We start from the raw sequence: 26,175 nt of genomic DNA, 5'->3' as shown, positions 1-26,175 counted from the left end.
CAGTTAATACTTGGGAGGTTTTCACTGAAGAAATTGTCCTGAACAGCTGCCAATTTATAGTCTTTGTAACATTATGTGAACAGAGTCAGAATAAACCTTTACTGATGGAAGAGCTAATGCTTGTAATTTTCCCCTCAGAATTTTTATTCCTTAATTATTAAAATATGAAATAAATTAAAGTCACAATGGAATAAAACATTTTATTATAATCACTTCTTAACAGGAGATCAGTTTGCATACATAATATATCAAGGTTTAGGTTAACATAAAAACACCAGAAAAAATAAAAATTTATTGATATATATTAGCTTTCAGTAAGTGCTCTCATTCCCCACCTGCTTCCAGTATTTCACAGTAGTGCCGTTCAGTGAATACCAGCCACGAGTTGGGAAAATTGTGGCTAATCAACTGCAGATGATGATGACATCCCAGATGTCATTCTGTTTGGTCTCACATCTTGACAACATTGATTCTACACCAGCATCCCCCCTCCCAGCTCAGGAGCTTCAGACTTACTGTCCCCTAAATTAAAGGCATACGCTTTCTAAAGTAAATAAAAAGACCTGTTTTCCCAGAAGATTCTGGAACCAAATAGTCCGTTTTATGGATTTGTGTTTTCCAGTAACATTAATGAGAAAAAAAGTCTCACTGAAATTATTAAATCTGGTTTTACAACACATATATCAACCTCATCGTCTAGAGAAGAAAGCATATCCACCTACTACAAAAAGCCTCAGACTTTACTACCTTATCTGTGTATCTTTACAGAAAAGTGGTGGGAGGGAAGGAATCACTCCAAGAAACATCCAAGACTTTGCTGAATGGTGAGAAGGACTTCCAAAATCCCCAACATGCCACTTTTCATTCTTTAATGAATTCTTCATCAAGATAGAAAGCAGATACACCAGAGCCTTTCTAAAATATTTCCCTAATTTGACTGCTATCCTCCTAACAGTGTCCTCCTCTGATCTGCAGCCTGTCTTTGCTTTCCTTAAAAGTATTCTTGACATCTTTCTCCAGGAATGACAGGAGGGACCTCAGAGTCTTATTTCCAATTCAGGAGGGATCACATCATTAGCTGCCGCTTTCCTACGTCTATAGGATGGAAACCGGCTTCTTAAGGATACTGTGACACCTTATTTCTTGGGTGGGACTGTTTTAAAAGCATTTTCACACTATTCGGTCTTTTTTCTCAGTGGTAATTTGTACCACTTCATTGTTGCCACTGCATTTAAATAGAAAAAATTAACAAGGTCAGGCTGAAAGTTCAGAAAAGCTGTACTTAAACATCATTTGCTACTGTAAATTGCAATCAGAAAAAATACGAAAACTTTTTTTTTTGAAGTGAAACACTCAATCGCTCTTGTCACTAAATCCAGAATGTGGGCATTCCCCTTTTTTACTGTGACACAACAGAATCACCATGATTTCATCAAAGGGACTAGAAAGGAAGGCTGATTTTGGATTGCAGAAATACAAGCTGGCTTTCAAAAAAGAACTAGATATTTCTGAAACAAAGCACAGATTTCTGTTATTAATATATTTCCATGTTCTCAAGCTTTCCTGTTTTACCCAGTACAACAGTCCCTTTTTAAGCTGCTTGTTTAGTAATAGCTCTGGAACATGAATGAAGTTTATGCATACAAAGGTGCATAATGTATACAGCAACAGTCCTCTATTACAAACTCTGAAATAGCGACAGAGCAGCTGAAGCAACACGAAAGTGATCTTGTCCTTCTGCTAAATTTACTAAGTGTCTCAGGAAATACTTCTTTTACTGACTCAGTAACACTGAACTCTGTTAGCTGTCCATCTCACTTTGCTATGGCACTGTAACTCACTTTGCAGGCTGCATATCCCCCGGGTTTGTCACACAGCATCACTGCCAGCCCACCACGTTCTTACAGTCAGGCCTGGAAATCCTTTCATTCTGACCACGTTCACAAGTGTGGCTCAGAACCAGACCACCTCTGGTACAATCCAATCCTGCTATTCTTTAGACAACTTCTGCCCTGCAGGGCGGTGTAGGATCAGCAACAATGCTCACCTTTTATTTGCTGCTGACAATGCACAGAATTGCATGACCCAGAGCTAGTTTCCGCATCTGTGGATGATTCATCTTCATCAATGTTAATCTCTTCAGTGATAATTTCTGGGCCCAGTTTTGCCATATAAATCATACTAATTCTTTTCAAGGTCTTATTTTCTTTGTTCAGCTGAAAGTTAAGAAAGACAAACAGTAAGCAGTTAGCCTGTGTTTAAGCTGTGTGAGTAAAAAAAAGTCAACTGTTTTGGTTTTTTTTTTTTCCTCTATCACTAAAAGGCCTATCAAACAAAGAAGACAAAATAACATTAGATTAAGTGTTCTATTCAAAATTAAAATGGTCTAAAGATGGGATGCTCATCCACCTCCTTCCCTCAGATAGGCTTGAATTGAACATGATGTTTTATTTGTGCCCTTCCTTCCTCTCTGGTACTTCCATTTAATAAATACTCCGTGTAGGTTCAAATCAATCAAATCACCTATCAAGCTTACTTAATGCTACACATGCTTTGTGATAGCTGATTCACCTCCTCACCCTTAAGCATGTACCACCATCAAGAGTCCCAACTGAACGACCTGAAGAAGAGTCTGTCAAAGTACTTTACTTCCAGTCGCAACAGAATTACCTCAGAATTCTTTTCAGTTATTACTGGAGAGTCAACAAGAGTAAGACGAGAGTCATATCATAAGGCAATTCTTTCTGGGTCAGACCACAAGTCAGAATGGATGCTTAAGCACATGGCTGGCTGGTGGATGATACGGAAGAGGTTCTGTAAGGCACCTGTCTTAACAAGGTGCCAGCAAACACTGAGCAGGGATTGCTGCAAATGTTTCACTCTCATTTCTTTCACTGTCCTGCATCCAGACACCCCATGGCAGCAGCTCCCTGTAAGTTTAACATGGGGGTGTTCAGGTGTATGTCAGGGTGACTGCTCACCCACCAGCCAAGCATCCCCCGTGTTCAGGTCTGAGAATGAGACTCAATTTTCTATTAATGCCATACTACGTGTCGCAGTCAACATGGACCTCAGAAGTCCAATACACACCTTTAAAGAAAACATATGCTGTACAGGTTTTTTGGCACTGAATTTTTATTTAAGCAATCATCTTTGATCCCCCTTTTCCTCAACCCCTCAACTAGGGGAGATTTACTCAAGAACTTCTTCATCTCACTGCCAAAGAACGAAACTGAGCAAGTGGGAAGGGTGGTGTGAGGGACCTTAGATGGTTTACTCAGCTCACTGCAACAAACACAGCAGCTTTCAAAAAAGAGCCCCATGGGGTAAAGTGAGTCTTTGAACTGCCCTTGTACATGCATTACAGGAAAAGTGCAGAGAAGAATGAAAGTTGCATAAATGCGTTCATTTTCTTACTTATATGCTGATTGTCTATCTTATGAATTCTAATATAGTGTCATTATGCAAACAATTAAGTAAATACCTCCAGAAAGTACATTGCTAATGCATCTAAATTAAAGTGATTTCTTGCTGGTGTGATTTTTACCATATCTAAGGATGTACTTTGGGCAGGGAAGGGGGGAGGAGGGGGGAAGAAAAAAAAAGGCAGTCAGCATTGCTAATGAAATTTGGTTTAAAATTGCTGTAATCCATTTTCTGATGAAGTGGCTCAGATGCATTTTACACAACCAAAAATATATAAGAGAGATAAAAACATTCTTTAATAATAATGCACTTCTGATGAGATGGAATATAGAAAATTACACACTTGCTAAATTCATCAGACTAGACGCAATCAACAGAGCAGTGGAGGTCACCTTTCCCCTGCCCTCGCTTTGCTTTCATAAACAATCACCTGAAATGTAATGCAGTGGTTGACTTTTTCCATTTGATTTAGATACTGAAAAGCTCATTATTGTTTTATATTTCACACAGGAGAGTTCTAAAACTTATTTTCCATTTAACCTAAAAGCATATGAAAACTAGGTATCAGGATGCTAGTCCATGAAAACAGAAACTAAACTAGAATGGGTATTCTTTTTCTTTAAAGGCAGGAATTGCATTTTTCATCTTGCATGCAGCTTTTATTTTTTTGCCATTTCAAAGATCCACAAGATTATAAAAAAAAACAAAAACAACTTACAAGGGACATGCACACAATCTCAAGTTTAAAATAAATAAATAGATCAGGTATAACAGCATAACCACGATCTCACCTTAGAAGCCAAAGCCTCAGCACTTTCACGGCACGTCTTCTCAATTTCAAGATGGTTCTGAATACAATTTACTTCCTCAATAACCATGTGAGAAACTAAGGGAAGAGTTCAAAAATTAGTCAGTATTTTCCTGCGTTTGACACATGCTTCCCATGATCAGAAACAGTACATCATTTCCTGCTAACTTTCAATGTAAGCATTTCAAATACAGGGCAGTACATACCTAGATAATCTCCACAGATGGGAACAGTCTTGAACACTGAATATTTGCTTGGTTTCTTTAAGCAACTCTCTCAAGCCGTGTCTGTAGCATTAGAGGGGCAACTGCAGAACTGAGCATACACTTCTGGAAGCAGAAGGCCAGCAGGAGCCTCCCTGACCATTCTCATTCATCATAATTTTTTCACTAGCATTTGAGGAATCAGAGTGAGACCTTTAGGACTGCCCCTTAGGATTGCCATCAGAATCCTCTTGAAAATTTGGTATGGACACCATTTTCAGAAGATTGGAACCTCGGTATTTTTAAACTGCCAGGTTAACTCAGGAGTGTTACAAAGATTCTTTTTACTTTCCAGTGTTCATGTTTGTATGGTATTTTAAATACCATCACACTTGCCAAACACACTGCACACGAAGAGCTGCGAGATGGACATTTAGCCCAGGCCTGAAGCAGGTTTACTAAGAAATGGAGAAAGGAGTTAAGTGACTGAAGCCTCCGTATTCACAGCATCTCCTACAGCATGTGCTCCAGTGAAGTCAAATCACTGCCACAGCACAGTTGCTTCACCTCATTCTACTCCGTCCCGTCCAGAGCTCCCTGCAGCAGCAGGATGGATGCAGGCCTGAGGGAAACTCAACACGGCTGGCACTGCCTGATTTTTTACAACCACAGCTGAACAACCCAAGTTACTACATGGCTGTAATGTCTGAACTGTTTCTTATTTGAAGTCTCTCTGTGCTTGAGCATGCCCTAAAATAAGCACCGTGGTTTCAGCACCTACCTTCACTGCCCACAACACAGATTCCACCACACCCTCCACACAACTGCCCCTGAGGCCAGGGCCAAGACCCAGCTGTCTGACGGTGTCTGAAACACACGGCTCTGCTACCACATTTGATGTCACAGCTGCAGAAGCAAGGGAGACATCTGCACTGATGGAATCCCCATTACAACAGTGGGTACATTTCAGTCTGTCAAAGACAGGCAGTATTCTTAGAGTGACCAAAGGGTTATGGAATAAATCTTATTTTCTAACATAGGATACCAACATGAGTTAGAGGAAATTTAAAAGTACAAATATGCTTTGGCTTGCAATTCCACTCAACTTCCAGCACTACGAAGGTACTTTACCAGTGCTGAAAGCCTTTTTCTAAGGGACAAGCTTAAAGTTGCACAGGAGAGCAAAGCAGAAAACCCAGGAATAGTTTTCCATTTCTCAGGCTAGCACCTTTCTAACTGATGCAATTCCCCCTTGGCTCCTCGCACCCTCATCCATCCCAACCAACAGCCTGGACCCTAATTCTTGAAGTCATTAAACGGCACAGACTCCTTCTCAGCCCAGTGCCAGGATTTCAATGCACAGAAAGGAGTATCTGCAGCTGAACAATACTTTGGAGCAGGAACAAGGCTGGAAGAATACAATGTGAATACAGAGCACTTTACTAGTACGTCCTTTTATTTTCATCAAGATAAGCTTTAAAACATAGTGATTTTATACCACTGGGTAGAAAATCCCCCTTGCCCTTTTCCCAGAGTTTTGCCTAAATACTGAAGAGGGATATTTAAGTCCTCTTTGATAAGACAGAGGTCATCTTAATGACAACAAAACAGAACTTCAGGACAGAAAAAAGCAGGCCATTAAGAAGTGTTATTTACGCAGCTTTATACTAGTGTCAGCTAAAGTTTTCATTATTAAAGTTTCATCAGTACCATAGGAAAACAGCAGCACATTGGTTTGTTGAGTAGCTGCATGAAAGAAACAGGTTTTACAAAATATGAGCAGACAAAAAAAAAAAAAAAAAAAAAAAAAAGGCAGGGCAGAGTATAAGAAATCTTGGTCCAAAAACTACATTCACATGAAGTCTTCTAACAGCAGAGCAACCATATCTCTTTCTTTTTATTTCCATTTTTCCTGACTTTGGAGAATTTATCTGCTCCAAGTGTGTCATATCAGCTGCTACATTTAATTTGAGAGAGGAAAAGTTTCAGATAGTACATGTTCATATCTCTTCTGATATTTTTCTACCTAGCTCTAAGAACTTGGAGCAATGAGATGCTTTGGGCTGGATGAGGGAACAGTGGAGATAGAGAGTTGCTCCCATTTCACAGACAGGAATCTAATGGCCTCAAGCAAGGCTAAAGTTAGGAAACAAGGACTGGGCTCACATGGCAGAACTAGGGATTACTCTTGGTTCATTTAAACTTAATTAACCTGCAATTATGATTAACTCAGGGGAAAAAGTCTTTCCAAATTAAATACAAAAAATATATTATTTCCTAAGTCTGTCTAAAGTTCTTATTATGTCAATATTAATATTCATAAAGCAGCACTAAGTGGCCTGAAACATCTCTAACCTTGACAGTTTTTTTCAGGGGTAATAATAATCCGCAGCAAATGCAGGCCAACCAAAAACCACTTAACTAATTAGTAGTTGCAGTCACTGAGAAAACATGAATCAACACTGTTATTACAAGTGGCACATTTGAGTGGCATCTAATTATGACTTGATGAGCACGATACTTGCATTATCAACATTACTACTGCATCCCATCAGGGACTAAAAGCCGCTGATGGCATTGACTGCGAGAAACTCCCACTCAATGGTACTGCAGCACCCAACAATCTCCTTGGCAGGGGCACCCTCACTAAATGACATGTTAAGCGTAATTACTGGTAGACATTGTAAATAAACAGGATTGGAAGTGAAAATTGTACCAAGTGCATAAGACACAATCTGACACATTGGAAGTGGCAGCCTTAATTGAGAGTTTCTTTGACTGCTCAAGATCATTTCAACTGCATTTCTCGGAGGACAGTGATTATAACTGTGGAGACAGACGGCATAATGGTATCAGCACTGCTGACAGAGCAGTGAATTAAATTGTATCTGCTGTTGTGTGAAAGCCTTGATGAGAGGTACAGATCCTTAGTGGTCTTATCATTATAACACAATGGTCATGTTGTCATCAACCTTGCTGGCTCCAATTGAAAAGAAATGATTGTGTGTTGAAGCTTTCCCCCCCACCACCACCTTCTATCTCTTGTGCTCAATAGAACCAATTTTGAGAGAGCTATGAAATCACGCAATAGGGCCTAAAATGCAGCTGCTTGGCATACAAACGGGGCCCCATTAAACTGGAATCACACACAATATGTGTTTATGCCAGGAGAACAAATAGAAGCTGAGTACAGGCCAAGTTTATTCACAGACACAAAGCCAATGTAGCTCTTCATCAATATAATTGCCTTTTATATTGTCGTTTAAATAATGGGCTCTATTATTGCTTTAAAATCCTAATATTCCTGGCATTTTATCACTATGTTTACAAGGTATGTCCTTTAAAAATGTGAAAGGAAGATAAAAGAAACCTATAAAATCTTACATCATCAAATATTACTTCGAATTTGAAGTCTTAAGTACTTGACATTTTCTGCCACACTCCAGTATTCCTCATATCATAACAAAAACAAAACAGACAGCAGTTTTTTTCCAGAGAAATTATACTTCTTAGAGAACATTCTTGCTTCACAGAACAATTATCTAAGATCATTTAAGGCAGTAGATAATTCCTGTTGATTTTAGATTATCTTCCATAATTGTATCATATGAACCATTATAAAACTGAAGTGAGCAAATTCCTCTATTAACACAGTCACACAAAAGTACAGACCATGTGATTGCCTTCTCCTGCATTAACTTCATCCACATTTCTGATGCTTCATCGTGCAGTTCACCATACTGGCACAAACCAGACATAACAGACCACAGTCCTATTGTAATTGTCTCTTCTAAGGAGCTATTCCACCAGGATACTTCCACTCCCATTAGATGTGCTTTGTTGCCTCCAGACACCATACGGTTTCAATAGAACCATCACCATAAAAGTGTAAAACTGAGTATTGACGTTCTCACAGCCCAGACAAGATATAACTTGCTCTAAAAATTATCAGGAGAGAGCAGTTCCTCCTAAAAACCTTTACTGGTGTGTCTGTGCTTAATGTACTTTTACTCCTTCATGGAAAAAAAGCCATTATTATTATTATTATGATTAATTTCAGCAACAGTATCAAATTCCATTCACTCCAAGCACGTATCATTCCAAAAGTCATTTGCAGGATCCAGGTGAATAGAGACATACCTGTACCCCTGTATTTTCACCATTTTGCACCTTGAGATGACTACCTGTGTTACAGTACAAATGCTGTAACAGTAGTTAGTCTGACAATGGCCAAAGTCTCACTGAAATAGCTCCTTAAAACACAGCCTTGAAGGGGAAACAGCAAAGTGGACTCGAATCTCAGCATTAACACCACTGTAGAGAAAGCCTGTTCCTAAACTGACTATATCGAGAAAATCCCACTAACATCATCAGCTTACTTTTCTGAAACTCCTCCAGTTTTTTGACAGCCTCATCTCGTTCTTGCTTGATTTTGTCACACTGTAGGAGAAAGAGAAAACTGAAATAAAATACTGATCCCAGTTATTTAATTAGCAGTCAGTCACAACATGCAAAATCAACAAAGATCAATTGCCTGCACAATAAGGTTCAGAAGCCCATCTAAGAATCATTTCTCTTTCTTCTCAGTCATATAAGATCAATGAATATTATGCATAAAAAATTCCTAACCAAACTGGCAAGTTGTACTTGATTTTAGGTTCCAATTCAGAGCTACTCCAAAGATATTTCAGGAGAGACACATTATCCAAAATTGATATAAACAGTCATTACACCAACAGTAAAAGCTCCTTGCATGCTTTAAGTCTAGTTTCTTTAATACAGATAGACTCGGAAAAGAGGCCTACATTACCTACCGTGTGCAAGGAAAACCTCAAGCCAATAAACAGGGACATGCTGTTTATTTTCATAACATTACAAGCAAAGCTTCAGCCTTGTAGAGGGGAAGACACTAATTTTTATGCTTTAAGAATTTCCCACCACCTCAATTTTATTAATTTTGGGGTTAATGTTAACACTGCACAGGGCTGCAATCAGTGATCTTATGATGGAAAGCTTTCTTCAAAGAGAAAGAATAAAACAGATGTTAAATAGACTTCTCTAAGAAAACCCCTTTGATAAGTAAATGAAAGAACTCAAAGACATGAGTAAACTTCAGGAGAGGGACAGTCAGTGATTAACCACAGTGTGAAAAACACATGACCCAAGGAGAAGTATGACTGGCACACAACGTGTCTGACACACACGGCGTACCAGACATCCTTCCTCACATGCAGCTGTGCATGTTCACAGCAATAAATACACGTACCACCAGGAGTTAACTTATGGAACAGATCTGTGTGACTGAGCTCCTTACAGTGCAACTCCAATTACAAGGATACTGGCTACTGGAACAGAACTGGGAAGAAAAAAACAAAACCCTGAAATGATTTTGCTCGATTTTCAGTTTTTCCACATGAGGAGCCACTTTGAGTTTGCAGGAAAAGGAGCTTGCTGTTAAGTAACAAGAGGGGGGAGAGCCCAATTCAAAGGCAGCCAAATTCAAGAGAACCCTTCTATGGGCTCTGGAGGACCCTGGCCAAGGCCCAGAGAAGGATCTGCTCTTGGGCAAGGCGAGGATGCCATTGGTGTCACCGCAGGGGCAGCCTCCACAGAGCTGATGGCTACCTGGGGGAGGAAAAGCGGCTGCACCCAGCAAGCAATCTCTCTTCTCGTGGCACTGGGGGGATGAGGCAAAGGACAGGGGCTGAGCAGGGGGGACAGGTCAGTCACCAGCTGCTGTAAGATCTGTGAGACAAGGCAGAGCTGCAGAAGGAGCAGGACGTGCCAAGCAAGCTGTGCTGGACGAGGACTCACCGTTTCATGTGGCCCTGTTAACAAAGAAGCTGTTCAGAGAATCCTACACAGGAGAGGTGAGGAAGGGAAATCTGTGCATGACTCCTGCTGCTCACTGCCCTCCCTCTCAGTTTCCTCAGCAAAAATTTGTGTCACCTTACTGGAGAAGTGAAGTCTAAGAACGGAAGGCAGTGAAAGACAGGGGTAGTATTTCTGACTGTTCCTGCAGAGCACAATTCTGCTGCAAGAGGGGGATCAGTGTGAGCCGCTGCCTCTTCGTATTTTACAGAAAAACACTGTGGCCATGCTGGCATACTTCACCCATGGATTTTTCTGCATGCTGCAAGCTTTCAGCCCACTGCACATTAAGGGAGCAAATGCCTTTAATGCTCAGTTTAGAAACCAGGAAGATTAGCATTTTGAGGATCTGATCTGTTGCCTATGGAAGTCAATGAGACTTTTCTACTGACAGAAACCTTGACGTAGAGGACATAGTATACTCCCTATCCCAACGACAGGAAAAACTCCTTTTAAAATTCACCAGCAACAGCTTTCCCTGTGCAGTGAAAGGGGAAGTTAAATGACCTATTCCACTTCACCTCAAGTGCTATTTGCAGAGAGAGCTCCATTTGGACCACGGCAAGCTGACTGTTCTCATAACTGTGACATTTCTCTGCACAATCAGGGTCTCTAGGTTTGGGTCTCTGCAGAGCAATTCCTGCTCCCACTTGCAGCTTTCTCAATATTTTCCTTTTGCTGCTACCGTGCTTCGGAATGAAAGAGGAGGAAGAAAAGGAGAGCGGGAGAATGCTGCCCTTGCTGAAATGATCAATGGAAAGCACTTTGCCTTCTGTCTTGCAATCAGAGCCGTGCAAGCAGAGCTGTTACAGGTCCTTAAAAAAAAAAAAAACAACAAAAAAACAAACCCTAGTTTATCTCCTAATAATTAGAAAAAGTTAAGATTGAAAGAGTACAAGTAGTTAAAGGCAGACTAGAAGGTTACGCAAAAAAAAAGCCTGTAAACTGAGTTTCATAATAAAATTATTGTCACCCTTTAAAATAAATTGACCTTACTTTAAAACAAATAAGTTTCAAAATATCGAAGTTTAGAAGTGTGAGCTGTACACAAAAAGCTGCACAGACACCTTCAAAGTTCACACCAACTCCATTTCTCAAAAGAGAAATCTGAGGCATATACAGTACAACTGTTAATTGATAAAAGTATAAGTAATCCTAAATAATAAAAGGCAAATAGTATAACATTACTATAAAATCTGCTGTTCGCTTTTCACATTCAAGCACATGTAACTGCTGAAGAGAAGTTTCCCTTGTCAGTATTAAGGGATAGCTCCATACTCAAGAGTACTCTCAAATAAAAATAAAGAATTCTGTAACTCCTGGATTGTTTGTCAATTTTCTTTTTTTAAACTTCATTTTGTTAGGAGTTCCAGCTTCTCTGCAAAGGAAAACAAGCATTTGTTCAATATCATTTAGTATATTTTTAATCTAATATTTATACTACCATTATCCCACTTGAAAAAACTCAAAGGAAACCGGAAATATTCCACTCCTGAACTAGCTACAGGTTTCAACGATAATCTCTTAGCAATTAAGAGATGTTGCATTTGTATTTTTAAAAACAAATCCAGTAGCCATTCATTCTGTGAATAACTCCATACAATTGTTCATCTTTGCAGGCACAAGTTCAGAGGATCTGTCGATCCCGCTCCATTTCAGATTTTTGCCTTCAAGGCCCCAAAGCCACGAGGCAGCACCTTACTTTCTAGCACAGAGAACTGACATGCTGATTAATTACAAGTAAACCATGTACACATCAAAGATCAGTGTTCAAACCAGATACTGCCTATGTAGACAGTAATTAACATTACCTCAGCCTGTACTGGGGGCGAGAACAACACCAGGACAGCACCACATCATCCCAGCAACCTGATACTGGAGTGTGAGGATGGGAAGCTGATGCACTCAACCAGCTGGAAGCCACACACCCACTCCCACCAGCCTTATGATTCTTTGCCACTAATTCCAGGGAGGCCTGGGTTTCTTGTCTATTCTTTACTAACAGGCTTCTTTTTTTGCCAACTATTTTGCACATAAGCTCCTACTGACTTCAGTAAAAGGCCTTCAAAGGGCAAAAACAAGAAGGAGATTGTTCAGTCCAGATACTGGGATGCAAGAAGTTCACGTAGTAGTCATATAGTCAATCAAGCCATTGCTAAGCAACACAAGACACAATTCTTTCCCGTTTACACAGATTGTGAAATTTATGCAGATTTAATGCTTGTTCTAAAATTATGAGTTTGGTACAGTGCTCACAAGTATCCAATGACATTTGCTATACTCTACTTACAGAAACAATGAGCATGTCATCAAGGCAGAATCCCTTTCCCATTCCCATTTGGTGACAAAACATATAATCCACTCTATACATGTGCTTTAACAGAGCAAACATCATGAATGATGTATCAGAGATACGGTATTACACCTACTGTTTTGGATAGCTGTCTTGCTTTTTTTCCCCCTATTGGCAGCCTGACAAAACACTGTCAAAACCAGCGTTCAGAGTCATTTCTGTCTGATTAGCAAGTAGTCAAATATTTATTCATGATCTGACTCTGAATATGTCAGAACTGCATATTAAGTTACCCATATTTGTGTGCAACTGAACGTTAGTTATCTATTTTTGGGGGACTGGTATGCGTGTTCAGTCAGCGACTTCAACAAAAAAGGTGACCTAAGAGACATAATCTGCCAATATCATTTTTGCTTCAGTTTCTGAAAGTACTTAAAAATGTTAATGAAAAAAATGTCTGTGGCAATATTGTCAGAGACCCCACCAGTGGTCTTCACGTTGGCAGTTTCTCAAGGCAATGAGGAAGAGACACCATGGATCAAAGATCTTGCATTCTGCTCCTGAATTTTCATGTCTATTAGCATCCTTTTAAAGCAGTAGTGCTTTGAACAAAGTAACCTACATAAAAGTCAATTTACTTTCTAATCTTAAGAAAAAAATATGAAACAAAGAGCATAGATTTTCAAAAATTAAAATTTTATCTTAAGTTAGCTGTCCATTATCCACCAAGTTCCATGTGACTAACAGGAACTAGGCTAATTTCTGCACACACAGCTCATCTCTCAAAGCCATACGGTTGCAGCAGTGACTTAGAAAAATCTCCCACCAACTTTGTCAAAAGCACATACACACAGACAGCTATCTAACTCCTGTGTGGTACTTTCCACAAATAGTCTGCAAGTCACCTTCTAAAAAAATTAATTTCTCTTCTCTTTGTCCTGATACAAAGGGAGCCTTTTCTTCTGAACACTTCTTCTGAATAGTGAAAATAGAGGACAGATTTCCCAGGCTATCTGAGACTGGTGTAGAACAGCATAACTGGAATGCAGCCAGAAGCCCAGCGAAGAAGACAAGGAGGTCAGAGGGTAGGAGGGAGTGAGGCACAGCATGCTGACCTCAGTGGAAATACATGGAATCACTGCTCCATCATAACTGAAGGCAGGTTTCAAGTTTTCTTTAGTAATGAGAAAGTAGTTAAGGACAAGGCCTTCTCAACACAGTCTTGAATTGCACCATTTATAACTGGACTAAAAATGACCCTTCCAAAATTACTTCAGAAAAAGCAAAATTAAAGCTACATGCCTTGGCAGCTAACAGGGATTTGAAAACTAACAGGTGTCTTCTATCTTTAGCTCACTAATACTGAAGAAAGGAGAATTTTGTTTACAATACAGTGTAGCACTGACTTACTCCTCTGCATTCCTCCTGATAAGAGGCTCTCAGCGACCACAGTTCCTTTCGGAAGGTTATCTGCAAAAAAACCTTTTGCACACTGACATGGATTTTTGCAATGCAGCACTGTCATCACATCTCTCCCAGAGTCCTCTGCTCCCAATGGCTTCCTCTCAGGAAGCAGGTACGTCAAATGAGATCCCTCACCAAAGAGACACCTTACCAAATGTGCTTAATTTTAGTATTAGAAGGACAGTTCAGCGTAACTACAATGAGCAATCTAGGAAGCAGGCATTGTTTCTTACTCCAGTATCTCTGAACATAAAAAAATGAAGCTTGCACTAATGTATGAAGTTCAGATCATACAATCAAAGTTTCTTTTCAAGCTGGACAGGCACACAGATGTCACAGAAAGATGTGTGATATCCTGAGAATTCATTTTATGCTGCAGTACCATTCTGCAAGTTAGGACATCTTGCTCTCCTATTAAAAACTGGGTGAGATTTGAAGGAGGAATGGGAAGGGGAAGATTTTAAATACCTTTAGAAATCATATTCCTACATTCTGTATCTTCAGAAGGGCTGGGTAAGGGAAGTTGTTCTATTTTTTCTTTTCAGCAAGTCCGTCCCTTGTGCAAATCAAGTCGTAATAAATAAAGCTTTAGATCCAAGAGAAACAATTTTATCTAAACACATGAGTTGGTCTGTGCTCACACTGTAATCACAGCAAAGTGGGTAGAGCAGCCATCACTTAAAATATATTTATACAAACCTTTCTGGAGTGGGACAGCCAGAATAGGTGTGGGAGTTGCACTTATTGTTCCTTAAAACATACAGGTACAAGTAATGCTTATTACTAGTAAGTATCAGTGAACTCAAAAAAGTAGACAACAACCTGCCATAGTCAACAAGATACTCTGATATTTAGCATTTTAGTATTAAATGAATAATTGTTATATATACAAACCTCTTCTTTCGTTTTCTTATTTTCTGCTCTAAGCTCTTCATATTCACCAATAGCTGTACAAGAAAAAAAAAAAGAGTTAATATAGCAGCACCTCTTCCCAAATTAGCTCTCCACTTCATTAAATTGAAAACTCTTCTGTGTGCTTACACAGACTTCTTAAATAACATGGGTCATAAACTTCATTAACAGCCTATTAATGGCCTATGAACTGGATATCCTTCTAGAATTGAAGCAATTAGAAAGTGTCTGAAAAAGATGGTAGCTCCCAAAACAATCAATTTTTGATCAATGTAGAGTTAAACAATCTCATTGATTGAGTTCAAAAATACAAGGTGAATATACTGGTTTGCAGTCACCATTTTAATCCCACACTGGTTCAGGTTACAGATCAATGCCAGAAAACACAGTTAATGCCATACATAGGTACCTCCAGAGTAGCTGAGCACCTTTCTGTATTTATTTGTTTATTAACATTTTCTTCCAACAGGAGTCCTATGAAAGGTATTTTTTGTCTTTAAACTCCCCATGGAGACAAGAAGAGATTGTACGATTTGCCCAAGATCACAAGAGCTCAGCTGCAGGGATCAGCAGAAAAGGGATCAACCCCCAGGATTCTGGGAGGCCACTGTTTCAACCCAGTAAATAATGTGCAGAAACAATCTATCAGCTACCAATTAAACTTTCAGTTTACTGCATATTTTTGTGTGCCCCTCGTAAACCTTTCATTTTACTGCCTCAGGGATGTGCCATCATTGCCACAACTTCCCAATTCCATTCTTATTTCAGTGTGTCCCACATGGGCTGTTCGGCCTTCGAGACCATACAAATTTTATTGTCACCAGAAAGAAGGTGAATACACCTCCAAACTTAGAGAAACAAACTCTTCTAGAAAGGAACACTGGTCGGTCTTCAAGACATACTGCAAGAGTGGAACGAAGGGACTGTTGACATCACTACGGATCTTATTCCAGTCCCTCGGCATCTCCTCAAATTTTGCCCTGTACCTAGCAGAAGCTATACTAGCATACAGGATTTCAAGCTAATTTAAACTGGATAAAGGGTATGAATAGATAGTTTTCAGCTGTTAATATCAGAGATGTTAGAGTTTCCTCTTGACATGTCTTACCCTACATCTGAAGACATGAACACGTAGACTGCTAGATCAGCCACCTGAAAACCTACTACCTCTTTCTAGCTTTAGACAGTTAAACTTCTTCAAACAAGAAGCTCGTACAAAGTTACATTTACACTGCTGTGACAGCCCTCTCTCCCCTCCCCAGCATTTCAAAATCTCCTGAAAAAAAATTAATTCAACTCACTCCTAAAGGTGAGGTCTGGCATCACTGTTCTGCTTGCCTTCAGCATGCAGCAGCACACAAGTACCTCAGAGGTAAAACCTCAAATTAGCCTAATTTCTCTCTTCTTCAAGATCACATCATTTTAGAGATGAAGTCTGGGATACAGGCAGCAGAATTAGCTTCTGGCTAGCAACTCAAAACAGGACTCTGCTCCCTGTGTGCCCTGACCAGCAATGGGGTCACGACAAGACCCTGCTGACTGTATTAGCTAGAAAGAGAATACAGGAATGACAGAAATCTCTCAGCCAGAATCTCAGCTCTGCTGTGACCGACCCATGTAGAAAAATTTCTAGGCTCTCCAAGAAAAAAAAAGTTAAATAAAAAAGCTTAAAGTGAAGTCCACGTGCAAACTCACAAGAAAACTGTTAAATCAAAGAGATGGAAAAAATCCTCACTCCTGCTCATCCAAGTAAAAAGGGAAATCTAAAGAGTTGAACAAACAAAATCAGGTTTCTTAAAATTGTGCCCTGCATCCCTGCACCAGTAAAACCAAGGTCTCCTACCCATCCCTTTACTTGCCCCCACTTCTCATCTACCAAATTTCCTGCCCACCTCCCATACTCAGGAAACAGAAGAAAAAACACAACAGGCAGATGAACAGGCAAGAAACCATGCTGCTGCATTGCTCCAAGACAGAGCAGCTACAGTGAAATAACATGTTTCCTACTCAGGAACGCAAAGCTAAGCCTCCTGATCACTGTTCCACTTTCAAATCATTTCCCTGTTCCCTGGAGGAAAGCAAGAAAAGAGATTTCTAGCATCCAGATGCAAAAAAAGGAATGAAAACTGTTATTGACAGATACAATTCAAGTTTCTTCATACTTGAAAACTGCTACTGTTTGCTCACCTTTAAGGCAAACTCATACTTGCTATTCGATACTTTATAAATGACTGAAAAATATAGATTTGCCATGCCTTTAATAGCTCTCTTCACATGCTCCCGGAACAGAGGACTCTGAATCATGAGCCCTTAAGGCATGGATACAAGAACAAGCTACCAGAAACAAGAATACTTACACAACAGTCCAAAATTCCCCAGTAAGGGCTCACCTGGGTGAGACTGGGAATTAAACTGCCTGTTCAGGGCAGCCCTTCCCTCTCTCACTGCGGATCCACAGCAGGTTTGTCGTGGAATGCAAACAGAAACTCAGCAGCCACTTCATGCTGCACTCACACACTTTCTTCAGTGCCTTTTTACTGTGCCCACCCCCTCACTGTCACTGCAAAACTTTAGTTCTTCCTTGAATACAGCTAATGCATAGTAAGGATCTGGTATCTTAAAATCAGGTTGTTCATCCTGGATGGCAACCCCATCTGCTGTGGATCAGATTCTCTGCAAAGGCAGAAGTTGAAAGTTGGTGGATTTTATTTTTTTAACATTGGGGGTGGGGGTTGTTGGGAAGTTTTGATATGAAGTTTTTCAGGTGTTTAATGTACAATGAAGTTTTGAGGCCATCTAAAAAAAAAGGCCTACATACATAATCTTCACTGAAGCACCAAAGGGCATAAAGGAAACAACGATCTCTTTGCTCTAGAACTGACTAGAACAGTCAGTAACTGGAGGAATATAAGGCAACAGCTCACATGGTCCAAATGCCATACAGACTATTTAGCCTTAAAACCCCTCTTTGGTAGATTAGGAGGTATCATTACCACTCTTTATAGATTGACAAGCAACAAATCCTTTTGTACAAGGACTTCCCTAAACTTTCTCCAAGAGATAGAACTCCTTCTCCTTAATCTATGAAGGCACTCACACAATATACGTGACAACTTCTTCACCTGAGCAACTGAAAACTTCTTACATGTCATCCTGACTCATTCAGATTATGCTCTATATAATTTATCCTGGAATAAAGACATCTCTTCACATTTGTAGTGAATGAAACAAACAAGTGAAGACACTTCACTAAAGGTGCTACTAAAATTCCAGAACTATATATCATTTTCTTAAAGAATCAATATTGTAGCATATGTTGGTAGTAAAATGCCCATGTTGAACTCATTAGTCCCCAGTGAATCCTGAAAAACTGTAACAAATATGTATGAGAGATCTCTTGGGATACTGTTGCTGTCTGACACTAACTTTATCCGTAGTAGAATAATTCCTGATATACAGCAGTATGATATATACAATTTATTAGGACACAAATCGCATTTTTCTGCTTCAGGCTATCTTTACACAGTACGAGGGCAACACTACAACTTCGAGACTAAGGAGAGAAGAAAGCTGGGAAAAGGAGAAAATAACCGAATATTTTGGGCTACAGCTCTTAACCCACCCCAAACATGTCCCCAGCCAACCCTGCTCTTTCTTACAGTAAAACAATAAAACCCCAAAACAGCCAACACGAGGGAACACAGCATGTTCCTTTACAACAACCACACATTCACCAACTTCTCACTCCACAGCTCAGTTGGCCAGAGGGGACTGTCCTGTGAACAGTATCAATGCACTTTATCTGCACTAAATTAAGTACGCAACTTTGTATGCGGAAGCTCCTTTAATTAAAACTTAGTCTTTGAATTTTATTTGTGAATCTGTGTCTCCTGAACCAGGATTTGCTACCAAAAGAAAAGTATTACCTAAATTAGATGTTTTATGTATTAGATATTTACTATGGCTAAAAAGCACTTATTAGTAAAACAAGGTCATAAGGGTAAAAGTATGTAATGACTATAATTCATAGTGAACAACGGAAAAGACTCCTCCATTTGCACAGAGCGAGATGGTGAGACTCTTCCTACTCTTTTTATTGAAAAATTAATCAACCCCTTTTCCAAAGCTGTACATTAAAAAACAGAAATTCAAGGAAAAAAAAACAACACCACAAACTTTAAAAATGCTACATGCATATACCTTAGCATTTATGTTGCAAATCAGGGTGGCCTTTGAGTAGACTGAGAGCCCTTCCATGCCAAATCAATAAGTAATGCCACTTCAGCATTTCAAACCTACTTATTTAATCAAAAAGTAAGTAGAGCTGTCAAAGGAAGCAAGTGTCATTCCACTGCTTATACATCTAGACTATGGACCAGGCATGTATTTACTGGTAGAGGCAGGAGAAAGAGCTTACAGTGCAAGAAGTCCTCTGCTCCAAATGAAACAAGCTATTCTAATTAAGTCATTTTTTTGTTGGTAGAAGTAAACTAACACCTGGCTTTTTGGATGTATCATTAGAGACATAATTACCCCTGTCAGAACCAGAAGCTTTAATGGAATTGCTGCCACCACATTCCTCCTCCCAGTGTACTTGGAGCAGGAAGAATGAGGCCAAATGTCTCTCAAACAGGTCACCCTAGAAGCACAGTATGCACAAGATCTGTGAAGGGCTGTCAAGAGGATAAACAAAAGCCAAAAGGGATGAATTTTTCTCTTGTTCCCCATTTTAGGCTCAAGGATCCCTTTTGCCCAGACAATCTCAACTTCAACAGGATGTGGTACAGCACCAGCCACGTGCAAACTACTTCAAACTGATGCCTGGGCAGCATTTTTAACTCCTCCTTCTGCAAAGGTGAATCTATGTGATGGTGTTATACTCCTTACTTTACAGTGACTCCAAATCTTGACTCACAGTATATAAACCTATTATCAGGCCTAAAGCTTACGTGGACAAACCAAGCTTTTGCTCACAAATTACCAGCTGAAACCTACACAGCTCAACTACCAAACAGCCCTTAAAAACAAACAAATAAAAATCACCTGTGTAAATATACAAAGGTAAGTGTTAAGTACAATTCCTGTCAGTCGGACCCTGCGCCTATGTTCGCATATGCTTTGGTTTTACTCAAATCTAGGAAAGAGTGTACAAATAAATTTTTTTAATGAGACCCCAAATTTGCAACCTGCAGTCTTACAGCTTCCTGGAAACTGGGCAGAAGAACTAAACACACCACTGCCTGATAAAGCCCAACCACCTAAGTTCACACCAAAAGATTTGCCTTTGTGAGTTTCTGAAAACCAGACATGGTTCAACACAAGAAACTGAAGCAGGAAAAACATTCCACAGTAATATATGAAGAAAACACTCCAGCAGGATGGGCTCTGCTGGGGAAGGATGGCTGCTGTGTATGAACATATACAGACACGTACACTGGAAAAAATCTGCAGAGCAGAGGCCTACAAAGGGGAGCACAGCAGCCAACAAGGTGTCCTAGGAAATTCCTCTGGCCATAAAAATTACCCACCTGCCACAAAGAAAAATAAATTTACCAAATCACATTAAGAGCTTGTCAATAGCATATTCCTAAATAGTACTACTCTGAGATATTGCTGTCAGATTGTCAGTCTGCTCTGTTCCTTAAAAGATATATGATATTCCCTTATTCAAAGGTTCTGACATTCTAAAAAAAGTTTTAAGATCAAATAGATCTTAATTAAAACAAAAAACCCACAAAAACAAACAAACGAACAACACATATAGAGTCACAATGTTTGGGACTAGGGACTAGAGACTGGAAATCATCACACTTCGTCAAATTCAACCAGCAAACACAGAGCAAGACTAGACCTTTCAGACTTATTAAAAAAATCCAGGCAATATAAACTTGTTCAGTATATACGTAGTTATCAATAGTTGTTAACCACTGTAATGTAGCAAAATGACCAGAAATGTGACTATGACAGTGGCATTGCTGAAGTGCAATTTTACCTAGTTTATAACTCCAGGAATTTTGGTTGCTGACTGCTGTTTTCGACTGAACAGAAAAGCAACTATGTCAGAAGGTAACTGTCTTTAAGGGCAAAGTACCTACAGTGCCAATAAAACCAAAGAGAAACAAGGCAATCTTTCAGGCAGGTAATCAACTACTGTTATGATTCAGCCGTTGGTCAAGTTTGCTACAACTCCACAGGTTCTACAAACAACCACTAATAATACAAGATTTTGCCCAGTTGATTTGGTTTTGGTTTTGTTTCGATTTTAAGTCTCACCCATAGGAATTATAAGGGCCAGTTGAACAGAAGTGTGCACCATTGGAATTACCACTTCGAGTTAGGTAATAGTAATATTTATAGTGGATCTGCTTTATTAAACCAAGCCATCTCTGAAAACTATTTGAGGATTAAAACTCGAGCAACACTTTTAAGTCCTAAATATCAACACAGAGATCATGTTCCTTTGTGGTGCTCACCTTAAACTTGGTAATGGAGGAGGCTGAAGAATGATCAGTATCAGGTATCCGAGTCTAACACACAGGACTTGGAAAATTCAGCACGGGTGAGAGATAAGCATATCTTGCACACAGAGCTTCAGTGTCCCTGTTGCCATTCAGAGCTCTGCCAAACAGCCAAGTGAACTTGCCCAAGCCCCAGACATCTTCACAGCTGCCACTGAGAACGGAGCGGGCGGCTACAAAACACTGCCTCGGGTTCAATCCACCGCCCTTGTTTAGGAAGAGTATGAGCAGCAGTGGGGATGTGACAGCAGCCAGCCACCTACACTGCTCTTTGCTTCCCCTCCACCTTCTGCATCACTTCTCAGACAGTTCATTTACCTGGTGTCAGGCAGGTTTCTCAAGACTAGAAAAACACATCCTGAGAGAGAAACCAAACAAGGGCTACTGAAAGAATGTTCTCTGAAACCCCTCCAAATCAATTTGTGTCTTTCAAAAATCTGACTACAGACCATAATGCTACAGTAATCTGAAGCCATACACCACTCTAAATGCAATAAGATAAGACAAGTAAGTATTCATTACCCCAAATATTCAGCGACAGCAGATCCTTCCACCAACCATATCTATTTCCAAAATAATACTGTTATCTACATCTGGAAGCAATAAAAAGGAAAATAAAGACTTTCTCACCTCCTCTTTTCATGCTCCATCTGTTTAACAGACCACCCTAAACTTACTTGAGGCAAGTTGGCAGTATCTAAAATAGTCTTGGTTTGTTATCAGTAAGAATGGAGAGGACATTATCTATTCAAACTTACAGCATATAAAGACTAAGCAAATTTACTTACCTATAGTAACAATATTTAGTTCATTACTGTTAGAATAATTTTATGCATCTCATTAACTTTTAATTACTCAGATTTTTTACTTTGGGCTCCTCAGACTTGTCAGTTAACACAATTTAACTATTAATTTAACTATGTGTGCTACCATATTTTTTGTATAGTTTTAGATGCAAAACAGGATATAGAAGAGTATTTTAAATTTTTTTTCCACGGGCTAACTTTTCACTCATATAAAGCAACTTTCTCATCAGCAATACAATCACTAAAGCCTATGCCAGCCTCACAACAATATACTATAATTCCTATGTTTAGGGATGAACAGCAACAACCACCAAGAACAGCGCCTTATAGGACTGGGTTTGCCAAGTACAGTTGCTATTTCAACAGCTCAAGTGGATCTTAGACAGCTAGCCCTCAAGTTACAGTAACTTTCCCTTGAACTAATTCCTGTAGTCCTGTAAAATTTCATTAGAGATTAAAGGATACCCAGCCTACTGGAGCAGAAGACATTCATACAGCAGAACTAAAGCCCCACTCTAAATAATTTCAAGAGGCTTGGTTTTCTTTAAAGATTAACCCAAACATATCTTTTTTGCAACTGATTATTGACATTTTAACAACTATCCTCTTGGCACAGACAACTCCTCTGGAGGCAACAGTACTGGAGGGAAGCAGTCTGTCAGCAAAAACCCACAGATTTTTAGCCTTATTTTTTGGTCCCAAAGTATCAAAACACACGGCTATAAGATTATCATTTTACACCCACTGAACCCTTCCAAGGCAGAATCTAACCTGTGCAGCTGGTCATCATGGATTTCCAATCCTGAGTGTACAACAACCAAAAAAGTAAGTGCCAGAGCAGGTCATAAACAGACCATAAACAGATGAACAGATGAAATTTGGTTAGGAAAAGCTTCTGCTATACAGCAAAGGTGGTCAAGCACACCTACAGTCAGAATGAATGGTGGAAAAATGGGTGCTGATCACACTGCCATAATTTCACTGTTTTACGTAACTTTGTCCAACAGGTCTTTTCCAAATAGCTCCTCCCAGGCTCATAGGAGACCAGGAGAAGTCAGTTGGGGGAATTACCAGCAGAGGATTGCAGTGTGGCTACTTCAGACCTACAGCTTCTGTGAGACAGGAGGCACCAGGCACTTGATGCACACTCACAAGCAGACGTCCAGAATTTAAACGGCTGGTAAAGCTGGATCTTCAAACATTGCCTACATGATTAACTAAGGCAGATACTTTGCTGGATCAACCTGGTCGCTGGATAGACTGACCAACAGAGTTACAAAATGGGCTGCTTCATAAGCATCCAAGCTCTTTTCCATGCCCCTTCTTCCAGAGGATTAAAGATGACAGTAGTTTAGTTTCTGAGTCAAACCAGGCACTCCTGAAACTGCCCATGCACCACGCGGAGGTACCGGACTGTTCTACAGCAAATCAATTTCCAAAGCAGAAACTGACTCACACACGGCACCAAACCAGCCCAGGACAGGCACTGCCTTCCATTTACACCGCAGCTACAAACACTCCACACAAACTGAGGGCGCACCGGGGCGAGCCCGGAGCTATCGGCGGGAAGCGTGCTCACTGATGGGCAGTGGGATGGCAGGGCTTGGACGGGCTGGGTTGGGATCGGGTCCTGCAGGCTGAGCGGGAGGTGGGACATGATGCCAGGTCAGGCACAGCGCGGCCTCCACGCGAGGCTCAGCTCCCCAGAGGGATGGCAAGGCGGGGATGGGGCTCCCTGGGGAGCAGCCCCGGGTGTCGGCCGTGTGACCCGCACACGGAGCACTCTGCCCCGGCTGCCATGTGCTGCAGCGCCTCGGCCTCCCGCCATCGACCCCGCGACGCCCGCGCTCACACCACCACGGCATCAATGAGGTTGGAAAGGACCTCCGAGATCATCGAGCCCAACCCATCTTCACCTGCGGGCACCGAGGCAGGCGCTCACGCGGGGAAGAGCCGACACCTTCCACCGCCCCGATTTATTTTACTATGGCTGTTACTGCGTCCCTCTGCCCGAGCAGAGAAAGAGGCCGGGGAAGGGGGGCTGTGGGACGCCCAGGCCGCGCCCGCCCCGCCGCGCCCCGTTCCCCTCGCCCCGCGGCGGCCGCGCTCCCGCCGGCCGAGCCTGAGCCCCGCGGGGGGAGCCGCGCTTTTCCAGCGCCGGAGGCGGCGGCACCGCCCACCCCTACCTTGGTCCTTGAGGCTGGCGAGGCGCTCCAGCTGCTTCTCCTCGTCGGAGCTGTTCATCGTGCCCCGCCGCAGCCACCGCCGCCGCGGGCCGGCGGCTGCCCCGCAGCGCTGCGCCCGCCCCGCCGAGCGCGGCCTCACCTGTGAGCGGGAGGGCGGCGGCGGCCGCAGCCCCGGGGCGCGGCGGGCCCGGCCCGCTCCGCTCTGCACATGCCCAGACTCCCGCGGCGCCCCAGTGAGCATGTGCGGGTGCGGGCGCGGCGGCTCCGCGGGCAGCGCCGGCGGGCGGGGCGCGGCGGGCACGGGGTACCCTGAGCGCCCTCGGCGCCCGCCCCGAGCCTGCACGGGCACGGCCTGGCTGTGAGCGGAGTCACGGAACCCATTCGGGTGGCCGAGACCTCTGAGGCCATCGAGTCCAGCCTGTGACCGAACACCAGCCCATGGCACTGAGTGCCACGTCCAGGCTTTCCTTAAACGCCTCCAGAGACGGTGACTCCACCACCTCCCTGGGCAGCCCATTCCAATGTCTGATCACCCTTTCTGTGGAGAAATTCCTCCTCATGTCCAACCTAGACCTCCCCTGGCACAGCTTGAGGTCGTTTCCTCTCATCCTATCCCTTGTTCCTTGGGAGCAGAGCCCGACCCCCGCCTGGCTCCCCCCTCCTGTCAGGGAGTTGCAGAGAGTGATGAGGTCCCCCCTGAGCCTCCTTTTCTCCAGGCTGAGCCCCCCCGGCTCCCTCAGCTGCTCCTCACAGGACTTGTGCTCCAGACCCTTCACCAGCTCCATTGCCCTTCTCTGAACTCACTCCAGCACCTCAATGTCCTTCTCGCAGTGAGGGGCCCAGAACTGGGCACAGCACTCAAGATGTGGCCTCACCAGTGCCGAGAACAGAGGGGCAATCACTGCCCTGCTCCTGCTAGCCACACTATTCCTGATCCAGGCCAGGATGCCCTTGGCCTTCTTGCCCACCTGGGAACATGCTGGCACATGTTCAGCCACTGTCGATCAGCACCTCCAGGTCCTTTTCCACTGGGCAGCTTTCCAGCCACTCTGTCCCCAGCCTGCAGCACTGCAGGGGGGTGTTGTGGCCAAAATGTAGAACCTGGCACTTGATCTTGTTGAACCTCACGCTGCTGGTCTCAGCCCATCGATCCAGCCTGTCCATATCCCTCTGCAAACGAGAGGAAAAATCCAACGGGCCCCCTGGCCCATGGAGACACATGTCCCCATAACCCAGCTGGCATGGTCAGCAGAGGCCATGACTCCTTTCCCTCCAGACCCCAGGCAGGGTCTCCCACATGGTCAGTCCCCCATGAGCCAGGACAAAGCCATCCTGCTCCACTCCCCACACAGCTGCCGGTGTGGTGCTGCATTTTTAATAAGCCCTTTTGCATGACTTCCATAGGGCAACTTTCCAATAAGGATCCCTGCACAGCCCAGAGGAGTGATGGGAACATAAAAGTGCTGTTTGAGTGCCTTGGTACAAAGAAGGCTAAAAGGTTTAAAAAAAATAATAATTGGAAGGTTGCATTTCTGTTTGTGAAGATCCAAGAGAAACAACTACATGCCAGTGTCCAGCACTTAATGGCAATTTTGGAACAACAAGAAGGTGAAAGGCTTTGACAGGGACCTGCTATGTTCCTTTCAAAAGAACACATTTCTCTCTGCTGTTCTCTGATGATCCCTGTT

At 41.9% G+C, this 26,175-nt stretch overlaps 1 protein-coding gene across 2 annotated transcripts in view; it reads right to left on the bottom strand.

Moving 5' to 3' along the window:
* The window catches only part of SHTN1 (shootin 1), a 62,251-nt gene extending 37,610 nt beyond the window's left edge, over positions 1-24,641 (bottom strand). The window contains exons 1-5 of one of the 2 annotated variants that reach the window (XM_027726094.2): positions 24,488-24,641; positions 14,960-15,012; positions 8,817-8,877; positions 4,218-4,312; positions 2,048-2,216 (exon numbers count right to left, since the gene is read on the bottom strand). In XM_027726094.2, the coding sequence (XP_027581895.1) occupies positions 2,048-2,216; positions 4,218-4,312; positions 8,817-8,877; positions 14,960-15,012; positions 24,488-24,545 (436 nt within the window). In that variant the 5' untranslated portion in view covers positions 24,546-24,641. The remainder of the gene's footprint in view (positions 1-2,047; positions 2,217-4,217; positions 4,313-8,816; positions 8,878-14,959; positions 15,013-24,487) is intronic. The other variant, XM_027726092.2, reaches the window with a different exon arrangement.
* Positions 24,642-26,175: the final 1,534 nt, after the last annotated feature.

This window comes from Pipra filicauda, unplaced genomic scaffold (assembly GCF_003945595.2).
Source record: "Pipra filicauda isolate LSUMZ 115617 unplaced genomic scaffold, ASM394559v2 scaffold536_size338551_pilon, whole genome shotgun sequence".
Classification (NCBI taxonomy): Eukaryota; Metazoa; Chordata; class Aves; order Passeriformes; family Pipridae; genus Pipra; species Pipra filicauda.
This window is presented reverse-complemented; position numbering and strand designations above follow the sequence as displayed.